Here is a 14,746-nt window from a genome sequence, read left to right as displayed (position 1 = left end):
CGTATTATTAATTTAGTAATTTGTAACCAGTAGAACAAATTGTTTCGCTTACAGGCACAATACCATGGCAATAGGAATAGCTGTGGATATCTTGGGTTGTACAGGAAATGTAGAAGATAGAGCAGCAACACTGAACAGGATCATCCAAGTCGCGGTGGAGCTGAAGGACACACTAGGGGATTTGTATGCGTTTTCTGCCATTATGAAAGCACTGGAAATGCCACAGGTAAAAATCTGTTTATCTTCCAAAACATGGAGTTGTTTGATGGTTTGTTTTACTTAATTTATGAAATTTCTTCAAGACCATCAGAACAGAAACTTCCTCACTAGCAGTGAATTGCTGTGGAGTCAATAATGGGCATTGTTTGTTTTGTATGAACAGGTCACTAGGTTAGAACAAACCTGGACCTCTCTAAGACATCATTACACACAGACTGCCATTATGTATGAAAAACAGCTGAAGCCATTCAGCAAAGCTTTGCATGAAGGACAAGATGAGTGGACTAGTGAGTATGACTGACACTGGTTTCTATGTAGCCCTTTAGTTCTACTGCTTTCCTGTGTAGGGGGATCAGGCAGCTGCTGTTCCCATAGCTGTGCATCATATGTTAAAATGGCTGCATGAACTTGTATAATGCAACATAAAAGACAATGAAATGAAAGGAAACAGTCTGCCAGCCGAATATCAGGATATGCTTTTGCGTGTATCTATGCAGAACAGAACATTCTGCCCAAAGCCACACTCCCTCTTTGTGGAGCAGGAACAGAAACACTCTGCATCTTCTTGCCTTATAGACAGGAAAAAAGTCTCCTCCTGAGGGGAGAGTTACTCATGACAGATTTTGCTTTTTATTTCCTTCACCTATTACCTCAGAGGATGAATCATCCAATACAAAGAATGGGTTGGCCAGATAATTGCGCTGATCACATCAGGCACTCTGTCAGATTCTTAGCAGTTCTCATCTCCAAAGGGGTGCAAGGCAGAAAGAACATTCCTCTGAACATTTCCCTAAGAGAATGGGTAGAAAACTTTTTAGCTTCATAAAATTTATTGGAGTGACTCAGATTTTAAGTCTCTGTGCCACTGTGTAGTAATTCAGCAGAGCTTTCTCCTGTAGCAAATAGTCTTCCAGCACTGCTTTTTCTTGGCCTTCTCCTCAGCCCTATTCACTGGAAACTGTTGGCACAGGGATAGCTGAGGGAAGATGTTAATTTGAAAGATGGAAGACAAAGAGTAGGTTCCAGCATTGAAAAGAATACCGCACTTTGAAGTACCTTCTTCAGTAAGCAAGTTTGATAATGCTTGATGATGTGGTTTATTTGTTGCTGTCTGTCCCAGAGCCTGATAGTGCTTCACAGCACAACGTAACAGTGCCACTGCTGATGCCTCTTGTGACCCTGATGGAGCGACAAGCTGTCATTTTTGAAGGCATGGACCTGTGGGAAAGCAGTGACCAAAGCTGTGAAATAATGCTCAAGCACTTGGCCACAGCTCGTCAGATAGCACAGAATGCGGAAATGTACAGCCTGACTGCAGGACGGATGCTGAAAGGTAGGGAGCACTCAAGAGGAGAAACCGCTGCCCGTGAGCAGAATGTGTGGGTTACATCTGCAGGATAAGGTCTGCCTAAGTGCCACTGGAAGTGAGTGCAAGAAACTCTTCTCTCTCATGGGAGCCAAGACAGGAGCAAATGTCCTGCAGGAAACTCAGTCTGATGCCGTCATCAATATTGTCTAAAAGCAGACAGTAAATTACTTACCACTGTCATTCTCCATTAAGTAATAGAGCATTTTTGCTGGACACTTAAGTTTTCATGACTGAATATGCTGGCCCTTCTGGCAACTGACGAGAAGTACAGGAAGGACCTGGGATAACTTGTCTTCTGTACCATTTAAAATTCCTCTTCTGACTAAACTGCCCAAATAACACTTTTTTACAGTAGTGCAAGATGCAACACTGAGCTCTTGACTGCTTGCAGCCAGTATTTAAAACTTTCGGTGAAAAAATTACAGGAGGAAAGAGAAATGCAAGTATTTCTGCAGGCAGTACATCAGTAGTTATATTTAAGGTCAGGCTATAATGGCAATTCTAGACCACTGGAATTGTGCAAAAGATGATAGCCTGAGCCAGTGTCCCTAGAGCCACTCGTGTGCTAGTACGACGTCACAGGAGGAAAGGCTTTCCATTGCTTTTCTGGCTTGTTTAAATCATTATGCGACAGGAACCCAAGACAGTAACAATTTACTTGGAGCGAATACAGTTTTAAAGCCATTTGTTTGAATAAAAAGCTTGCCTGATGGTGATACGTTGGGATTCTTTTTACTTCCTAGGTTTCCAGCCAGATGAAGAAATGAGTGAAATCTTCAAGACAGAATTTCAAATCAGATTGCTCTGGGGCAGCAAAGGAGCACAAGTTAATCAAAACGAGAGATATGAGAAATTCAGCCAGATTTTAACTGCGCTTTCCCGAAAACTAGAACCTCCTCCAGTGAAGCAGGTGGAACAATTAAGTATATGAGTCAGTAAACAGTGTTTTAATTTTATACTTGAAATAACCTTGGCTCTCCTTTGGTAATTTGATACTGCATAAGCTTCTTGCATTTCACAAGCTGTTCAGAACTTTTAACTGCACAATGCACACTTGTTTTAAAACTACTGATTTCTAAACAAATTATTTATTTAGTAGTCACCATGTCATTCAATGATCCCTTTAAACAATCAGGTTAATCCTGTAAGATAGTCTTACAGCTTTCTGTATTTCCCCAGATTGCAGTGTTTTGATAATGCCTAGGAGTAAGGGCATTGGCATCTTAAAACTGAAATGAAGCAAAGAGTGTAAATATAATTATAGATTAAGTATGTGACATTGCAGAAAAATTGTTGTATAATAGTCTTTTAATGAATATAAAACAGTGTACATAGAATTGTGCATTAAAGACTGTCTCTTTGCAAAATAATTTGCATAGCTGCAGATTGCAGAAATGATTCTTTATCTGTGACCGTAAGGCTCAAATATCAATGGACCTGCAAAATTAAATCATTTGTGCATGTGTTGGGACAACTTACGGGTTTTTTTTTAAAGATGGCATCTGTAGTACTTTGGCCTTTGCTGGAGCCTGCACAACAGGGAATGGATGATGAAAGGGCAAGAACAATCAATCCAAGTAATTAAAATGCTTTCAGATACAAGTAAATGTGTGGGTGTAGATATATATTAAACTTGCTTCATTTACTGACATGAATCGCTTTGGTAAGTAGTATTTTGTTTTTCCCCTCAGATGAAGGCAAACCACAAGCTATTAGCATTTCTCAGAGGAAATCAGCATGCACAGTGTTTATATAAAGAGTGCTTTACCAGCAACTTCCTCGTTGTCACATACAGAATTGGTGAATAAGCATTATCCTCAGAAATCATTAACTATTTAAGCAAGAACTACGGTCAGAGCTGCATGTGCTCATTGTTGGTAAGGCTCTTGCTGGAGTGAGGTGTTACTTACAGCATTTGAAAGCATTTGAGTAGGCTAACACCACAACCCACACTAAAAGGATGTTATTACCTCTTCCCCCATCAGTCGCAGCAGAGGTTCTACCACCATAACAAGAGGTTACAGACCTTGCGCTGGAGGTCTACCCCTCGGTCTTCACAGAACACAAATGGGGAAGCTAATTACTTAGACCATGAAAAGATTTTTTTATTCCATTAAAATATTCTCAACAGAGAACACTATTTTTAAACAAAGCATTTAACATTTAGGAAAACAACATGTGCACAAAAAAGGATTAAAGGTTACTTGAAACTGTAAGATTCTTTAAGACAACTCACATTCAGAATTTTAGAATAAGTGATCTCTAACTACCTGTGCAAGTACAAATTTTTTTTCCTATGTTCAATAACCCTCATACAAGTTGCACCATCCCTCATGAAAGCAACCTGCCTCCCAAGGAAGTAAGTCCTGGATTTAGAAGAACAAACAGTAGCTTGAAAAGAACATGTAGTCCCTTACCAGAAAGTGTTATTACTGACCTGCGAGGCCTACAGCCTGGCAAACCACAGGCCCTTTAGCAGAAAATACACAGATCACATTTCCTCCTTTACTCTAACTTAAAAATAAAAAGCACTAGATTTAAAGAACACAAACAGAAACCCCACTACCACCCCCCAAATCCCAAACCCCAAAACCTACCTAAGTAGTTCTGTCAGTATTGAATAATGTCACATTATTATATAAATAACCCTGTATACAAGCTCCAAAAATCTGAACTTTAGAGTTTCATAGCCCCCATAATACACTAGGTCAGGCTGTGTAATAGTGGTGTACATACGAAAAGGAATAAACCTCTACCCAAGTCATTCAAATTTAATTTTACTGGTAGTACAGTTCCTAATAACACTGACATAAAAAAGAATCCAGCACTGCTGCATCCAAATATTGCTTCAGACCCCAGAAAAACAGGATGTTTTGATGATGATTTCATTTCCCCTGAACAGCAGGTGCCTTGATTGATGAGCTTGCTTCAATACCAGTATCCCTCCCCACAACATCTCTAGTCTAATTCTTATCACCCTAATAAATCCCATATGATGTATTTATTAATAGAATCACAAATAGGAGGCAAGACAACATAAGCAATAGGGGCACTGCAGACGACTATATTTACACATATAAACATATCCAAATTTCCATTGTTTACAAGTAAAAGTGCACATAGATCATTATGAAGTATCAAATTTCAACTGGTCCATACAATGAAGCATTGCCTGGAAATGGACTAGCACTGCAGTAATTAAAATTAGTGAAAAACTAAAAGACAGTTTCCATAAAAATATTTTTTAAAATATTAAAGTCAAATGAAGAGATACATGTTTCAATGTATAAAATTCAGGATGCACCATGTATCCAATAAAGTAGAGCTCTAGACAACACCTACCGTGGCTACCTCAGCGGCTGCAGCACTGAGAGAAGAGCTGAGACGCAAAGCCCTTTGTGGGATACTGTATGTGGTAGTGTTGGCAAACAACACATTTAGGCACTCGAGTTTAAGGCAGCATTTGAATGGCAAGTGGTTGACGTCTGAGAACGGTCATTAGCTTGCAGTGGTGAACTTCTCTGGTGGTGTTCCAGGTTTTCAGTGTTCCCACCAGGTCACGGAAGTGCTGAAGATGGACCACAGTTCTAGGAGTTTCCCTCGCTTGCGTTGTCAGCTAGAGCTGGGATGCATTATTTCCCCAAATCAACACAAACACATTATGGTCTCTTATCAGTTATGCCAAAAACTGGAATGTAAGGATGGTTGCAGTGGTATAGTTATAGCAGCACACATGGATAGTGGGATGAAACTCTAGTGCTGAGGATATTTAAACAAAATTATTTGTTACAAAATAAGACAAGCAATGATGGCATAGTGTTATGCAGACATGCCTGACTGTCCTAGACATGCAGGAGGTTAACGGCGAGCATGGAGGTGGCACAGGCAGACTGGTAATTGACACAGAGTTCTAAGTGAATGCCAATTCAAACGAGTTGGGGAAGAGTGTAATTGAGATGATAACCAAAACACAGCACAAGCTAAAATATAGTTTGTGCATCTGGGACAGCCTAGGACAATGAAAATAAAGCAATTTTAGGAGCAGTAGCTTTTTTACTCTGGTAATGGAACTCATTTTCCTGCATAAATTGAAGAGTTTGTAAGACATCCTTACCTATGTATGGAGATGCTAAGATGTTAGTGACTAAGGGTATGTCTGCATGCATTCATGCAACTAGCTGTTCCCCTGGGCCTCCCAATCTAGCACCCACCCCCCCGCCCCCCCGCAGCTGCATGTAACCTCCTTCAAGATCTCGCCCATTTCCTCAGAAACCCGCTTCAGGAACCTGCAGTCCAAGAGGAAAAAGAAAAGAACAAAGTTACTGAAGGCCTTTAAAAGACAGAGAAGCGTGCTCGCTTCTAACAGGCCATTCTCAGTGGCTTTACGCTAGCCTTGTACTGAATTCCACAAATTCTCATTAGGAATAAGAACCACAGCTTTTAGACAAGCTTTTTTCCCCTCTGGTAATAAAGTAAGCGCAATGCAGTTCCCGGTCCTCAGTGATTTAACAGTGAGAGGGACGACCACGTTTAAGACCTTGACTTCAAACTAAACATGATTCAATTCAAAGACTTCGTTTACAGGCACAGATTAAGAATATAAAATCATTCCCTTTTCAGGAGCACAGACGTTTCAGTAAGACATAATACACTACATGTGGTCTCTTTTTTTTTTTTTTTTTGCTCTGCTCACGGTATCTATAGTTAAAACAATGGAGTTGTGTCCAATACACAATGTTCTACGTTACAAGTACTGAAAAGGAAGGAGGCAGGCAGGTCAGTGGACTTCATGTCCTTCTTGATCGCAATGTTTTTTCCTGAGTATTTTTGTTGAGCTTTAAGAATCAGAAAACATTTTCCTGTTTTAAGAAGCAAAAGCTGCCAAGTATTTGCTAAGGAAGGAAATCAGTAACTTTCAGTAACCGAGTTCAGTTAATCATTAGAGGAAAAAACCCTAAGTTTTAAAAATGGAGTTTAAGTCACAAGAGTAGGAACAGTAAATCTTAGAGATCTTTAAGTACTGTTTCAGGTCTCTATGAACATAAATAAAATATTCCATAGAACAAGCAGGAATCCTGGTTTTCTTCAGTTTAATAGCTGAATTGGATTTAGTACTTTGTAAAGCGGGACACCTAGATCAGTTAAAGCAGAAGGCATTGGTCAAAATTACAGACCAGCATAAGATGCATAATTTAATGTGGTCATCTCTGAAAAAAACTATAGCAAACATGTATTGCAAATAACAGACCATTGCTGACTTCTGATATTCTAATGGTTTCCATGAGCCTGTGTAACTTAGTATTTTTCCACTACTTTCCCCAGGGAACCTAAAACTGAAAGCTGTGAGTTTACTGTTAGATATAGGTTACTGCACCTTTGCTGTTTTTCTCTAGCGTTACATCTATATAGGATGTTGGCACATAGCCTTCCTCTCCATTATGTCTTCGAGCTCTTGTCCACCCATCACCTTTGTCCTCCTCAATGACATACAAAATTTCCCCTTCTTTCATTGCTAGAGTGCCTTCATTGTGACCTGGGAAAAATGAGGCAAAGAAATCTCAATGTTCAGACGGAATTTCAAGTCATCTTTCTCCCAGAGCGTGGTTTCTAGATTATATATAAATAGGAAGAAGCAAAAATCTGTGCAAGAGAACACAGGGTCAGACAGGTTTACAGACAAAAACCGAGTCCAATTTGCAAAGCCGAATATTTGCCAATAGCTGTGCTAATATTTATCTTAAAGCAGCACAGAATACTACTCATGAATGAAAGTGATTTATAAAATATTTCCACTCATCCTACAAACAATTAGTTGTTCATACTTGAAATCATTTTACCTGTCTTCTCTATAACTAATAATCCATGCCTTATAGTAAAGAAGTAGTGCACATTGTTAACCTTACCATCAAACGGATATATTGCCTTGCAGTGTCCTATAGCTGGTAATGGATCGTCATCTTCAAACTCATCATCAAACTCATTTGAATGTGCGTGTTGCTGTGGCGGGCCTCGAACTTCCTGATTCGCATCATCCGTGTAACTCCCTTCAGGGCTAGAAATACAATGACTGGTGCATGAGGACTTGGACAAGTTCTTCGCTGTGCAGCTCAGAACATACCCACATCACAAAGGGCCATGGGTGTCGCTTTGGGAATGCCTGCCGAGTAGTTTCTGGAATTACTGGTAGAGGTGCTTTTCTGAAAATACTCATCTAACCAGGCCCGAAAACAAACATCATGGCCCAAACCCAAACATCGATTTGATGTGCCTCTCTCCACAGAATGTGGAAGACTAGCGAGCCCTATGCAATGAAATAAGATGGCTCTAAAAGGTGCTGCTATTTACTGAGTGATGTTTCCACTAGACTCGCTATTTTTTAAATCTACCGTAATGACACAAAGTGACCTCTAGAATTCAGAGCCAGTAAGATTTTCCTTTAGGACAAACTTTCAGAAGGTGAGTAACAACCATCACCTAGCATTAATTATCAAAGAAATACACTGACTCTATCCAGGGTATAAAAGCAGTAGGAACAGAATAGTGACCTTTCTCTGCCCTGTGTTACAAGGTGGTTGATATCACTGCTGTGCCGCCTGTCGCTTCGGGCTGCTACTTTACCTTCAACTTCAGAGAGCCAGGCCTTGGGGAAAAAAAACAAAGAAAAACTTGATACTAAGCCAGCAAATATCACTTCTCAAATGCAGGTAACTGCATACAATTTACTTGTCAGCACACAGCCACACGGAGGCTGCGCTCACATGTGAAATCTTATAATTACTGCATGTGAAATGCAAACCTGTCCCTCAAGCTCAGCCTATGCTCAGAACTAGTCTTAAGGAAAAAAGTAACCTTCAATCACATACTAATTTCATAATAAGTGATTAATAAGAAATTCTTCTAAACGGTTTACATCTTGAGTAACGTACATCCTTATTCTAGCTAGATGAACCTACTTGAAAACATGGCATCCCACAAAAACTGTTTTGGGAACACTTAAGTAGTTTTCCTGGGTGCTATATTTATAACCAATAAAGCAAACTAAAATATTGCTACTAATTTACATTTTCAAAGGAGTTGTTTTAGAGTCTAACCTCATTCTTGTGTATTTCCATCCGCAGGCGGTCCATGTTGCTCATAGTCTCAGTTAATTTTGGTTGCAAACTGCCTGGATCACCCATCTGGGGATTTTTTTCATAAACATCCTTCATCTTGATGAGGGCATCTCTAAAACATACAAAACCCAACAATTACAAACATTACACACATCAGTACTGATTCATTAAAGCTACAATAATGTTCCTGTGTATCAGACCCTGATCTGTGATTAGATACTGAGCACGGACATGAGGAACGACTGCTCCTCACACCACACCTAAATCCTTCTCCCATTCTGTGATCCTAGTAGTCTGCCTTACTTGCTGGTGTCCACAAGGATGAAAACTGACGACTCTTCTCTGTGCAGTCTCAACACTTGCTCATATTGTTTGTTACACACAATTTCCTAAATGTTATTAGTGTTCCTTTTCTTAATGCACTAAATTGCAGCTCTTTTGCTCCACAGACTTACACAGTGACTTTTTCTTTAACGCATGCTTTTAGATCTGATGTTTTCTGTGCAATGTTAGGATAAAAATGTGCGTTATAGTAAAGCAGAAACAGAAGGAAGCAATGTTAACAGAAATTACAGACAACAAACCAGGAACTAACAAATGCTTTGTAATAGCCTGTTCTAGTCCATTCTCTCCTAGCTTCTGAGCACTCTTGGCTTAGGGAGAAGACTTCAAAAGAAATGGAGAGAGAAAACCATGACCAAACTCAAACTTTAACGCCCTCACTTTTGGTCTGTTTCCTTCTGTAGTTCTCTGTTGAGTTCATCGATTCTCTGTTGCAGTTTCTTGCGTCGTTGTTCTGGAGGGAGATGGCTGAAGTCTTCGAGTGCAGGGCCCTGCAAGGAGAAACGCTCTTGAAACAAGTGCCAGGCACAGACCTGGGCAGCTGAACTGACAGACCCACACACGGACAGTGTTCACTGGAAGCAGGATGGACCTTAAAAACTCTTACTTGACATAGCTTTAGAAAAAGACCACAACAGAATAAATGCATGTTTGTGCTGTCAGATTGTAGTCGCTCATTCACGATTCTTTCTGCCTCTGTAACAGTTGGCTCACAGATTGAATTAAAAATGTGTAGATTCAATCATTTTTCTGAAAAGCGGAGCCCAGTGGACTTAAAGCAGATTTAGAAAGGATTCTTTCTCTGGAGTGTGTGCTCTGTGCTGATTTGGATGCTAACAGAAGAAAAATACTGTATTTTGGATCTTCATTCCAAAGTAGTATTATAGTTCTCATCCAGAAGTTCAGCAATCTCACTAGTAAGCACATTAAAACTTATAAAGTTCTGATGCATTTAAACTCGCATAACACTAACTCACAGAGCACAGAAAAGCCTTCATAACATTAACATTTTTACTTAAATTTGTTAATATGAATCAAAATTTGCTCAAATATTCCAAGTTACCTTCTTCATTATAAAAAATGATGTTTCAGGGAGGGAAAAACCCTCCCACTTTAAAACTTTTTTTTAAAAAAAAGCAAACAAAAGAAACAAAACCAAAAAAATCCCAAGCCCCACCCTCACCACCACGGACTGTTATAAGCCCAAACCTGCAAAGCTTTGATGGCAAACCTGTGCTGGGATTATAAACAGGATGCAAGGACTCGGGTGTGAAAAGCATGGGAGGAGATTTTTACGTATCTTGTGAATTTGTGTGACAACTCCTCCCTGCAGAGTGACATACACCAACAGCGGAAAGAAGGAAATACGTACACATCTCATTAAGGGGAAAAGTGAAGTTACACTGTTTGTGTCCTAGCTAGTTTTAGCACACACCACCTTTACTGTTACATCAACCTCTGCAGAGGCCAACCAAACTGGCAGCATTTCTTCTGTCAAGAGGAAACTTGCCTGCCGTGACTTGACACAGGAGCCTTTGGCTCAGGTGCCAAGTCTCTGACACCTCCTCTCCAATATTCTTGCCCCTCAACCTTGTTCTTTTGCATTTGTAAAATCATAATCTCACTGCTTTTTAAGAAGGGAATACAAGACGCTGTAAACAGAGGGAAATCAAGACATTTCCAAAATAAAGCAGAGGTGTTTCTTTCTGGAGGAAAAAAAAATCATTAACATCCTCTGGGGTGCTTTTACAAACAAAGAAACAAAAAGAAAACCACATCCTCTATATCGTTCCTCTGTATAGGCCAGATAAAACCAGAGCAGCTTACAGCAACATTCAGAAGGAGAGGCCTTTTTGTTAAGTTTTACTGATTGACTCTGCAAACCACCACCCGATCAAGGTGTGGTTTTCATTTAACCTAACAGCTTTTGAATATTCCTAAGCAGAAAGGAGCATCTCCCCTGCAGTTTTTTAGGGACATTCAAAGGAGTGAATTTTGCAGTATTCAATATTTCTCCTCTTTACAAGTTTTGTCATCTTTCCATGTACCTATTTTACACTGCTTTAAAAGTCTTCCTGACCAAGAGAAATCAAGTATTTCCATCTTGACCAACTCGTGGATACTGGTCAACCCTAACATTCCAAATCACAGACTTCACTGCAACCAGATCACAAGTCTAATTATCTTACATTAAGCATGGATGATTAAGAAGACTGTGCAGATGAGTGGAAAATCTGAAGATGTATTTCAGCACCTGGCTTAAAGCGGTTATGATATGGAAATGCTTTCAAAAGATTACTTTCATGCTATCTCAGCAGAAGTACAGCAGACAGATCAGCACACCGGCTTACCATCTTCACCGACCACTGCACAGTTCATTTGAAAACAGAAAGAAACGGGAAATTATTCACACGCAATGACCAGCTACAACAATGATTAATGCCTAAAAATGTATTTTTTAAATATTACTTAAGGATTAAAAATTTAATTTATAAAAAATGCATTTTACTAGGAGCACAAGAAAAGCAAAATACAATACTCAGAAATGCACTTCTACTTTAAGATTTACTGATCTTAAAAATTACTACGAGATAATGGGTAATTTAATTCATGAAATTCTAATACACAACTTCATTAAACTACTTTTGAATTTTAGTGTTTTGAGTAATATGCTAAAGAACTATTGTAGGAGAAGAAGCAAACACACAGCCAACATTGCACAAAATAGCAGAATTTGATGGTGATGGAGGACTGGTCAGCCATCTGCAAATAATTTTTTAATCACAACTAACAATCCCCTATCATCGCTTTTATTTTTTACAACGTGTTTATGTCATTATCACAAGAGAACCACAATAAACAAAGATCTTTTTCAAGCTCAGAAGTTACCAATTTCTTTTCTGAAAACAGTATTTGGGCGATAGCTGCTATCCTAGAAATGTTTTAGTTCAGATAAAAATAAAGACATTCAAAGAGTAAAGACTTGATCCTTAAGAGGAAGCAAATAAAAAAATGGGATGCCAGGTGTTGTATCCTGGGTTTAACATTCATGGCATGCTGAGGATCTGCCATGCTTTCAATGCCTTTGGATAACCCTCTTCAGAGAAACATCAGGCTGGAGCAGACACAGATCTCCAACATCATATATGACCCTCAAGATCGTTATGGATGTCGACTGAGGCACACACAAAATCAGAATTTCCAGCAGTAAGGAACGTGAAGCATCTTCACAACTGAGAGTTTGGTTCAATCAATTCCAAAGATGTAAAATGGCTACAGGATAAACTTCTTGTTCCCTTGATGGAGTGTCTTCCAGGAAAACACTGGTTAAGGGTTATTTTGACAATGCATCTGTTTATGTATCAGGTGGCACTGAGCAAAGACCTCTCCTAAGCACTATCTGGAAGCATCACGATTTCAAAGGATAATCAGCCGGGTGGAACAGCAGTACTAGTAACCCCAGGTACATGTGCTCGCACTGAAAGACTATTTTCAATACCCTGCCCTACAGCTGCTGTTCGCTGCTCTTGCTACACAGCATGACAGGAAAACCTCATACATGCAGCACATAGCGAGGGCAGTCTGGGTTTGCGACAGTTGAGTCACATCTGGTCCAGGGCACCTCAAACAAAATCACCAGTGTGCTTACTGTCAAAGATGTGCCAGCTCATGGATAAACCTTGGGAGAAGCAGAAGCGAATTAAATACTATTTGGTAGCTCAGCATGGCAATACCACTTGGACATCATTTTCCAGGGGTAAAACCGTGGAAAACCACATCGTGTACTAGCAACTACTGAGTGCTAGTATATTATAGTGCTAGAATATCATAAAGATAAGATTAATCAATGAGATAAAAAAAAAGCTATAAAAATTACAGTCTACATTTAAGTTGAAAAGACACTATGTGATAATGTGATATTTTTAAAAATGCTTGCAAGGAATTTAAAAACATAAAAATTAAATTATTTACAGAGACTAACTATCTGATAATGTGGGATATTTTAGTTAATCCAGATTTGTAGGATACTAGTGATCCTTGCTAATTTTACAGAATATTATTCCATATTAATTCACTTTTACTACATGTTGCATTCTGTATTTGCTAGATGATTTTTTTACTTCAATAAGAGATTCTAGAACCACTGATATTTCAAGGTGTTGATTTTATGATCCAGGAGTCAGTACATTTAGTGATCAACACAATGGAGATGTAATCAAGACCTGTGCCATTTCAACAACTATCTAGTCCAGTTAGTTGCTCCCTGAGTACTGAAGAAGGCACATATTTCCATGACCAGAACAAATTATGAAGTAAATGACCCAGGACAGGGAAGCAGGAACTGTCCTCAACAATACTGAATTGTCTAAAAAAAATGGTGGTAGTAGAAAGGGCATTCCCACGATATCTGAGGGCCTGAAATAAGGTGCTACAACGTGACTTAAAGATAAAGAAAATAAGTGTAACTCATTATATTTCACAACAACAGTAAGGGAGCCTTTAAATCATTAACTTTACTGCAATGTAACAATGTTGGACTTTGATCTCCACATTACATCAACAGTGGTCAGCGATTCTTGATGCACAAGACAGCAAATCAATTTTTTTTTTTTCAAATATCAGAGAATCAGGAACTATACATAATCAAATGCATCCAATTATCTCATTATTTGGATCAATAAGTATCATAAAACATACATAAATTGAGCAGCCTGTGCTTCACAGGCTAGTACTGTAAATGTTGCTAGGAAACCACATTTCCTTCTAATTGTCTTCCAAACAAATTCTGTTCGCAGGATAGGCCACTATAAATCAGTAAATTAATTGATAAATCTCAGAAGGTGGCATTTGGTTGTAACTTCTCAATATTTTTAGCCAAAAGAACCTTGCACAAACAAGAATAATTTATTAATTAGAAAATGCATTAAAATTGCAATGTTTCAAAAATCAGTATTTCAATATCTGCAAGCACCACACCATGTGCTACAGAATTTGATATACAAAAGAAATGAAATGTCTCCCTTCTTAGTTCAGTGTCTCGTAATCAACTACCGCTATTTCAATTAAGAGTGAGCAAACAAGACAACTGATCTACCAGATGTTTTTTGTGTTGACTATATACCCAATGATAAATTACTGCAAAATTACACTACATGGTGGTAGGAAAACATTTGTGAATGTGAACAACAATGAAGAAAGGTATCAAAAGCACATGCTGAGCACCCTCTTTATAACACCTTTATTTAAGGCACAAGTATTTGGAACATAATGAAGAGTATTTCTATTTTATGTTACTTTCAACATAAAAATTACCTGTTGGTAACTTCCATATAACATGAAACAAGGCATCCTAACAGCAACCCCATGGCTCAAGTGTTACTTTTAACAAAGTAAGCCTTATAATGAGGGTGAAGAGCATTAGAAAAGCCACATCACAAACACACTGTTTCATAGCCCATCATGCATTTCAACTTGTTATCAAAACTTACCCCTCTTTTGAGGCTTCTGAAAGAAGGAATTCTGGGCTTCCCTGTTTTTATGTCACTCATGCAATAATGCACTGGTTCAATGGAGAATATGGGATACTGGGACCCATTAGGAGTACTGGATGTGTATAAACTAGTAGGGGTTAGGGGTGGGGATTGTGGCTAATGTGGAAATAAAGAAAGCAATAAATAAGCCAAATGTTTAAAGTGATTTTAAA

At 38.8% G+C, this 14,746-nt stretch overlaps 2 protein-coding genes across 14 annotated transcripts in view; one reads left to right on the top strand and one right to left on the bottom strand.

The window, feature by feature from the left end:
- Positions 1-3,529, top strand: part of BCAR3 (BCAR3 adaptor protein, NSP family member) — a 74,208-nt gene extending 70,679 nt beyond the window's left edge. For all 10 annotated transcript variants that reach the window (XM_054073324.1, XM_054073322.1, XM_054073321.1 and 7 more), the window contains 4 exons: positions 55-226; positions 383-506; positions 1,340-1,552; positions 2,332-3,529. In XM_054073324.1, coding sequence (XP_053929299.1) covers positions 55-226; positions 383-506; positions 1,340-1,552; positions 2,332-2,519 — 697 coding nt within the window. In that variant the 3' untranslated portion in view covers positions 2,520-3,529. The remainder of the gene's footprint in view (positions 1-54; positions 227-382; positions 507-1,339; positions 1,553-2,331) is intronic.
- A 1,164-nt stretch (positions 3,530-4,693) lies between these two features.
- The window catches only part of FNBP1L (formin binding protein 1 like), a 45,861-nt gene continuing 35,808 nt past the window's right edge, over positions 4,694-14,746 (bottom strand). For 2 of the 4 annotated variants that reach the window (XM_054073330.1, XM_054073332.1), the window contains exons 10-16: positions 14,532-14,690; positions 11,394-11,408; positions 9,424-9,533; positions 8,680-8,812; positions 8,134-8,228; positions 7,492-7,640; positions 4,694-7,121 (exon numbers count right to left, since the gene is read on the bottom strand). In XM_054073330.1, coding sequence (XP_053929305.1) covers positions 6,943-7,121; positions 7,492-7,640; positions 8,134-8,228; positions 8,680-8,812; positions 9,424-9,533; positions 11,394-11,408; positions 14,532-14,690 — 840 coding nt within the window. In that variant the 3' untranslated portion in view covers positions 4,694-6,942. The remainder of the gene's footprint in view (positions 7,122-7,491; positions 7,641-8,133; positions 8,229-8,679; positions 8,813-9,423; positions 9,534-11,393; positions 11,409-14,531; positions 14,691-14,746) is intronic. The other 2 variants (XM_054073331.1, XM_054073333.1) reach the window with 2 other exon arrangements.

Source organism: Cuculus canorus, chromosome 8 (genome assembly GCF_017976375.1).
Source record: "Cuculus canorus isolate bCucCan1 chromosome 8, bCucCan1.pri, whole genome shotgun sequence".
Taxonomy (NCBI): domain Eukaryota; kingdom Metazoa; phylum Chordata; class Aves; order Cuculiformes; family Cuculidae; genus Cuculus; species Cuculus canorus.
This window is presented reverse-complemented; position numbering and strand designations above follow the sequence as displayed.